At 45.3% G+C, this 7493-nt stretch overlaps 1 protein-coding gene across 2 annotated transcripts in view; it reads right to left on the minus strand.

The window, feature by feature from the left end:
* Positions 1-7493, minus strand: part of STK32B (serine/threonine kinase 32B) — a 150667-nt gene that overhangs the window by 41941 nt on the left and 101233 nt on the right. The window contains exon 5 of one of the 2 annotated variants that reach the window (XM_035891094.1): positions 4544-4633. The exons of the other annotated variant lie outside the window; for it this stretch is intronic. Within the exon in view, the coding sequence (XP_035746987.1) occupies positions 4544-4633 (90 nt within the window). The remainder of the gene's footprint in view (positions 1-4543; positions 4634-7493) is intronic. 2 annotated transcript variants of the gene reach the window in all.

The following is a 7493-nucleotide window of genomic DNA, read 5'->3' on the forward strand; positions in this document are numbered from 1 at the left end:
GAGCTGCGAAACACTATTTAATTTCAGAGCGCTGTTTAGTACGAGCACAAAGAGGACCAAGGCTGAACACCTTTGACAACCCAATGCCAACTTTGTCTCTGCTAAATTGTGACCGCCTCAGGAACAAATTTAGCCCTACAGGTTATTTTTACTTTACCTGTAAGGTTGGTATAGGGACATGCTCTAGCTTTCCTCCAGCTCCAACAGAACTCCCAGAGAGTATTAATTAAGAAGTATGGATGACTCATCCACCTTAGAAGCTCAGTGGACCTCTGTAAATCCACGCTCCTCTGGCAATCTCAGGCATACAGCCATTCTCCACTGCGACAGCAGCTTAGGAACGCAGCTGTGAAAACCTGAGATAACAAGCCTGTAGGATAGGAAGGGGGTAGCTGAACCTTCTCACGTAATTTAAGGCTGATTTTACTGGCTTTGGATTTTTGTCAGGTGTATTTATATCATAAAATGTATTTTATTGGTTTGATTTGAAGTAAAGCCACGGTGCATTATTTAGATACCATCAGCCTCTGCTGAAGAAAACCACAAAGCCTCTACCTAGCCCCCCCTAACCTTCCTATGACCAGAAATAGAAAAAAAAACCCAAATAAACCCTAAACCCCCAAAATTTATAACCCGTGAATGGAAAGTTCTTGCAACACTAACAAATAATATACAGATGTATAGAAACTGATCATTCAAAAAGGAAACATTTCAGTGAGTAACAGGCATGTGCGGTAGGACTCAGATACACCTGAATTCTGCCAGAGTGGGGAATAAACCAAAGGCAATATCTGTAATGTTTTCTAGATATGTTTTAGTATTTAGCATTTTGCTTTGTAGCTGACCAACCTGTTGCAGGGGAGAGGGCCAGCACTGACCACATTCTCTGAGACACAAGCCTATTTCTTGCAGCCTGCATGAGGGTCCAATATAAGAAACATCTCTTTTTTTTTTTTTTCACTTATGAAGATGGAACAGTGTTGAAAATATCAGACACTTACACAGGTGCTCCGAGCCAGCCAAATGCACACTTTGTTTAAACACAGGAGCCCTAATGGAGAGCCTTCTGCAGGCAGAGAGCGCCGCAGCTGAATGCCCCAGGCACGGGCTGCGGCCAGGGACCGTGTCCTGCCCTGCACTGGCTTTCCCGGTCCGCATCCCAGCGCAGACTGGAGGGCTCCCCCACAAGTGCTTGTGTTCCTTTACTGGCAGCAGGCATCCCTGCCAAAAGCCAGCGAGGTCTCAGAGGACAATTTTGCACTGCTTGCCAGAGGGCTGTGTTGCCAGAGGACTGTGTTTCCAAAGGGCTGTTCCTGCAATAAAGCCTTGCCAACACCCTCAGTCATCGCAGGTGTTGCAGAAGGTTTGAGCAGTGAATTTGCAATGATAAAATAAGGCCCTGGTGACACAGGAGTTTCCTAAACCCGCTTAAGGCACACACCGTAATTCACAGCTCCCGCCGCCTGAACAGCATGGAACAGAAACTCTGAAGACTCCCGAACACTAAGAAGCTGATTTCACTTCAGCGTTTCAGGTCAACAGCTTTGAGCAGCGGCACTGCAGAAGCGGCTGGGGGCAGCCCGTCCCGCCAGGCTCCTGGCCTCCTTCCTTTCAGAGTCACCGTTGTCCACGTTTTTGTGCCTTATGTGTGGTGGGTATTTTGCTTGTCTGAATGAATCAGCTGGGAAGGGGGGATGTAGAGAAATTACCAGGGTTTCTGAAGAAACATTCAGGTTCGGATACATTGCATTCTGCATAACCATTTAATAAGCAGAGAAATAGGCAGGGGAAATTTCGGGCTGAGAAAGACCATGGGGCAAAAAGGCTAATGTGAAGTGGGATTAAGCAAAGGCTGCAGGAGCTGGCTCCTGCCATGCAGGCATTACAAGACAGGTGTCTGAACCAGAACAGCCAGTGCATTTTTACAACACAATATCAATTCACTGTGGTTGTTCCTGGATACCAGTCTTACGCAGTCGTGCTGCACGTGAGCAAATCGCTCCCTAGCAATTTCTCAGCCTATTTCAGTCTGACTTCAAATAGGAATGGAGGTTTTAGAGGTAATGTTTTTCTGTTTATTTCCTTAAATTGGCCATAGGAAGAGGTGAAAAATCCTGTAAGAAGCTCTACTAAGGGAAAGGCTGGAGAGTGCCCTCATATCTGTTTTAAACATAACAGGATCCACATGGGAGTAAGCCTTTATAAACCTCTGAGAGGGGGAAAAAGCTTTCATCACGTCATACCTTCATCATCATGAAAACAAGTATAGTGCAAGACATGTCTTACAGGAGCCACTAAGTTTCCTTGGTTCTGGTGTTCAGCAAGTACCTTGCTTGAAGGTGATTTTGTCTTCTTACACTGAGGTTGAAGTGTGTTTTAAATTCCTGGTACTGAAAGCTTACTACCGACCATAGAGCCAACCTCCTCAGTCCTTTGTGCGAAGCCATGTGGAAAGTCTTTGATACAGCCTTAAAGCCAGAAACCATACGGACTTAAAAAACTATCAGGAGCAACCCCCAAACTTTCTTAATTTGAGCGCTGCAACTGAAGCCTTCATAGCATTTCACTAAAGTTACGATTCTTCACTACATTAAAGGCGTAAACCAAAAGAGGAAAGGAAGTGAAATCAATGCACTTAGAGGAAAAAGCAGCACCCATGAGTGTCTGGCCATATCCGTCAAACTCTTAATATTTGAGGTCTGCTGAAGCTTTGATACCCAAGCTGTGCCACTGAGAATCCTCACCCATCACTTTTCATCTGAAACAGAGGATTTTTACAGCTCTAAAATCTTTCCTGCCTTCTTACAGCTCCAGATAAATGCAAGGATGACTCTTCTGACTCTTTCTGAGTAGTGAAGACTGCACTTGTGGCTTTTGACATATTTCTGCATTTCCAAAAGGTGAGGAAGGCAGACTGGAAAGCAGGTAAGCTGCTGGATAGTGCCATAGTCGCTTCGTAAAGGGAAGAGAGCATTTTTCTTGTTCTGTTTCTTTGTTGTGAGACTGTTGGACATGGGGGAGGCCTGATATGTGGGGAGGAGGGTTCAGAGGTAGAACAGCTTCCTTAGCTGAGGTGAACCAAAACAGCAGCTTGCCAATGTGTGTAAAGTTAAAATCTTGTTCCCATCTCCCATCTTCTCTCCACTCCAGGTCTATAGCTCACCTCCTTCCTTGGGCCAGCTTGGGCTCCTTCTGGACTCTCCAGGAACTCATTTAGCTTCCTGGGAAGGTAACAAGGCTCAGCTGTCTACAGCACTCCAGGCTTAGGTCAGAGAAATATTTGCCATGATGTCAATCTGATGAATGATTGCAAAACAGCAGGGCTATAGGGATGTATCTGTCCCAGAGATCAGTATTTTCCTACAAAATATAAGGAGTCCAGAATTTTCTAGCAAATGGAGAATACCATGCAAAGGGACATAAGCAGAGTTTAGGCAGGATGGACTGAACTTGAACATCTCTGCATCGAATAGGCAGGTTTTCTAAGATGAATCTCAGTGCTTCCCTTCTTTGTACTATCTCTTGGCAAACATCAGCTACACAAAGAACAAGTTATTGCTCCTCCTTGGGGTGGGGGTGGAGGGTAGGAATTCCAAAAGGACGGGGTCATTTTTCATAATGTTATCCTTAAAATACAGAATTGTGGTACTTGGCACTGGCTACAGATTTTGGTGCTTCTGGTTGTTAAAAGCTAGTTATTTTTTTGTGAGAAAAGCCTGCCAACAGAGACCACTAATGAACTAAGAAGGTGGCGCGCAGATGGGCTGGAAGATGCCCCAAAGGACACTAGGTTTCCTGTTAACTCTCAGCAAAATGTTGAAAGAATACTCACATATGTTTCCGTCCAGCTGTTTTAACTAATCTGCGTCTGATCGTTAGCCACCAGGCGATCTCTTCATTACACACATTTGGACTATGACAGACAGATGCTAAAATGCTAACTGACCCTTAAGCATGTACTCAGCTTTTTTCTGCTTTCATAATAATTATGCTTTCCAATGTAAAACTGTGCAACCGCTTCAAGATTAAATATGTAAAGCCATCAAACCAGTTATTTAATTGACTACCTAATGAAACCTTAGAAAGGACTCTATTGTTATGTATGCTGTCATCATCACATTTAAAAATGTTACTCCAATAGATGTGTTTGTGAGGAGCTCAGCATAGCAAAGCGATCCAGGATGTGCCTAGGTGCTTTTAAACCGGCGTGTTCTCTGCTAGATCACAGCCCCAGTGCTGCAGACACAATCACATATCCTTGTCTCCAGATGTGGGGGTTTGCAGCAAGTTAATACAGTTGAAACTCTACTGAATTTGCTTCCCAAAACCAAACAGAACCTGACTAAAAGCAGTGTTAAGACCAGACTCCTGCCCAATCCCTCCATCTCCAATGTTTTCCATTGCTAACACATCTATATTGTCAAAAAAAGAAGTCAATCACATTTATTGTATGCTTTTACAACTTAAAATCCTTGCAATATACCATTAATCAACATTAATGTGTGTGCTTTCTTACATTTTTTAAATGGTCTTGAAAACTTACCCATATAGGGTTTTGTGCCAGCCATAGAAGAAGCTTTTTCTGAGCCTTTCACTATGGTTGCTATGTTAAAGTCAGTGATATGAACATGTCCTGTAATTACACAAAGAAAAAAAAAGAAGTTAAAATAGCACATCATACAAATATCCCTTCCTTTGTTTAACATTTAAGTGGTAATGGAAAGAAATTTAATTGGAAATATTCATAACAAGTCATGGAAACTTACTATTAAATGTTGCTCATAAATAGAAAAATCATATTGGCAGCAAAACGATGGGATACTTTTCCTATATGGTTGTGTCCACTCTCTGCTCACAGTGCAGAATGTTTTGTGCTGGTCACCCCAAACCCCCTCACACTGTGAATGTTAGGGGCATTAACTCTCTTCTAGAGCAGTAATGTGCAGGAACAGCGCCGAATTTTGTGAAGCTACATGTGAAACCTAGCTCTCCTTGTCTCGGGCTAGAGCCACCCCTTGAGCTCTCAGGTACTCGTGACGCCTGTCTGCTATCACCTTATCCTGGTTTCAGCTGGGATAGAGTTCATTTTCTTCCTGGTAGCTGCCATAGTGCTGTTTTTTGGAGTTAGGATGAGAAGAATGCTGATAACACCCTGATGGTTTAGTTGTTGCTCAGCAGTGCTTACACCAGTCAGGGACTTTTCAGCTTCCCCTGCTCTGCCAGGGGCACAAGGAGCTGGGAGGGGGCACAGCCAGGACAGCTGACCCCAACTGGCCCAAGGGCTATTCCAGACCATAGGACGTCATGCTCAGTATGGAAACTGGGGGAGTTGGCCAGGGGGCAGCGATCGCTGCTAAGGGATGGGCTGGGAATTGGTCATCAGGTGGTGAGCAGTTGCATCGCTTGTTTTTCCTGGGTTTTGTTTCTCTCTCTCTCTCATTGTTTTCCTTTTCATTACAGATTATTATTATTATTTTATTTCAATTATTAAACTGCTCTTTTCTCAACCCATGAGTTTTCTTACTTTTGCCCTTCCGATTCTCTCCCCCATCCTGCCGGGGGGGAGGGTGAGCGAGTGGCTGGGTGGTGCTTGGCTGCTGGTTGGGGCTAAACCACACACATATCCACTCCAGGGTACCATCAGCCTGGCTTTTTCTGAGTCTCCTCAGGGCAAAAAGGGAGCCGAGAAGAAAAAGGGTATTTTTATCGTGCAGTAAGTATAAAATTAGATCCACGGTAGCAGAAGAGTGTGTATGTAACAGCAGCAGGTCCCAAATGATCACTCATTTGACAGCAGGTTGCAAGATGAAAGATGTGAGGCAAGCCAGCCGGCGGACCTGCTGCCTGACCAGCCAGACAGCTGATTTAAACCAAACTAATCGGGGTGGATGGCCCAAGCCTGCTGTCATGACTTTTTTCCTGGGGTGGTTTAAAACAAGGATAGGTTAAATTGCTCCGTCATAGCGAAGCAAGAGTTGTTAATCCTGGCTTGCTGCAGGCAGGTAAACTGAATGCAAACCCAGCCTGAAAATGTATCTGCAGACTTTTAATTTGATAAGTCTGCTGTTAGGTTTTGCATCTTCCACTTCAGGATTAGTTTTATACTGTGGAGTGATGCAGACATTCTTTTGTCTGTGATTACATCTGGCAATGCCATTGTGGAGGGCAGAGTACAGGGAAAGGTGCTCCCCTCCACGGCTGAGCCCTGTGCTCGGATCAGGATTAATACATTGTGTGTTGAACTAGACTCTTGAATGACAGGTTCCTGTGATTTTTCTTTTGCTCAAGATCTCAACCTCATTCAGTCCACAGAATGGAGCAGGCTTTGGGCATGATGCAGTTATTAAGCGAGGACGGTTGTTATCGTGTCTGCTGCCAAAGATGAAAAGAGTGTACCAAATGCCTGATGCTGAATGCTACGGCAGTGCCCGACCGAGGAACAGCAGTCTCAACAAACGCTTACGCTGCTCCGACAGTCTAACCCAGATCCTGCTCAGAGTCCCCAGGGAAGGCACCTCCCAACCTCTAACAAGTCTGCAGCCACCACGTGTGAACTGAAATCCCCAGAGTCCCCTAATTTAGCCTGATCTGAGCTGGTTTTGACGAGAAAAAGGAAGGTGGCATGTCCCACCACCAAATTTAAAGCTATTTCTCCGAACGCAGTAGAAGTTTTCAATGGAATGGTTTGCATGCTTTCTGCAGTTTTCTCAAAACAGCTGCTTCCATTTTATGGACGCTTTCCTCCTAAGACACCCAGCCCAGAAAGACACCTGCACACAGCAGACAAAACTGCGAGCACATGAAAGCGATCGCTTTTTAAGGGCTGGGGGGTGTTAGGCTGCCAGAAGGAGACCTGGTGTTCCCAGCCCAGCCCAGCCTGCCACCAGATTGCAGGGAGGTTTTCCCCCTTCCTGCCGGACGGACCGTAACATGTTTGCAGTTTGTTTCTGCAATAATAAAACACCATGGCAGAAGGCTTCTTGAAAAAGATAGGTGAACCACATGCAGCCGCCTCATGGCAGTAGTTTGAAGCGATTCCGTGTGCGCCAAAGAATGAAAAGCTGCAAGGATCTCGGCAGGCTAATGCTTTCTCTTTTTTTGACAGATAAATATGAAGTTCTGTCATTTAAATGGCAGCATTGTAAGTGATGCTCCCGATTCGCGTGCTGGCAGGACAGCCTGTTGCAAAACACTTGTCGCGTAATATCCGGTCAGACCGATCCAAACAGTTGTTTTGCAATGAAAATCGCCCCTCCTGCCGTGCATTGTTTCCTCTCCCTTTTATTAGATTTCTTCTCATTTAACAAAGTAGCACACGTGAAGTGTTGCACACACCGGTTGATGGGTTTTGCTAAAAATGCCTTTCTGCGAGGCACGGGATGGATTGGGAGGACAGGTTCTGCGTAGCTCCTCTGCATCCTGCTGCCGATCCAGCGGCCAGGGGCAGCTCCTGTACACGGAGCAGCACGCAGCAGAGGCGCCTCGGTACCGCT

The sequence above is a fragment of the Egretta garzetta genome, unplaced genomic scaffold (genome assembly GCF_000687185.1).
Source record: "Egretta garzetta isolate BGI_Z169 unplaced genomic scaffold, ASM68718v1 scaffold193, whole genome shotgun sequence".
In the NCBI taxonomy this organism is placed as follows: Eukaryota; Metazoa; Chordata; class Aves; order Pelecaniformes; family Ardeidae; genus Egretta; species Egretta garzetta.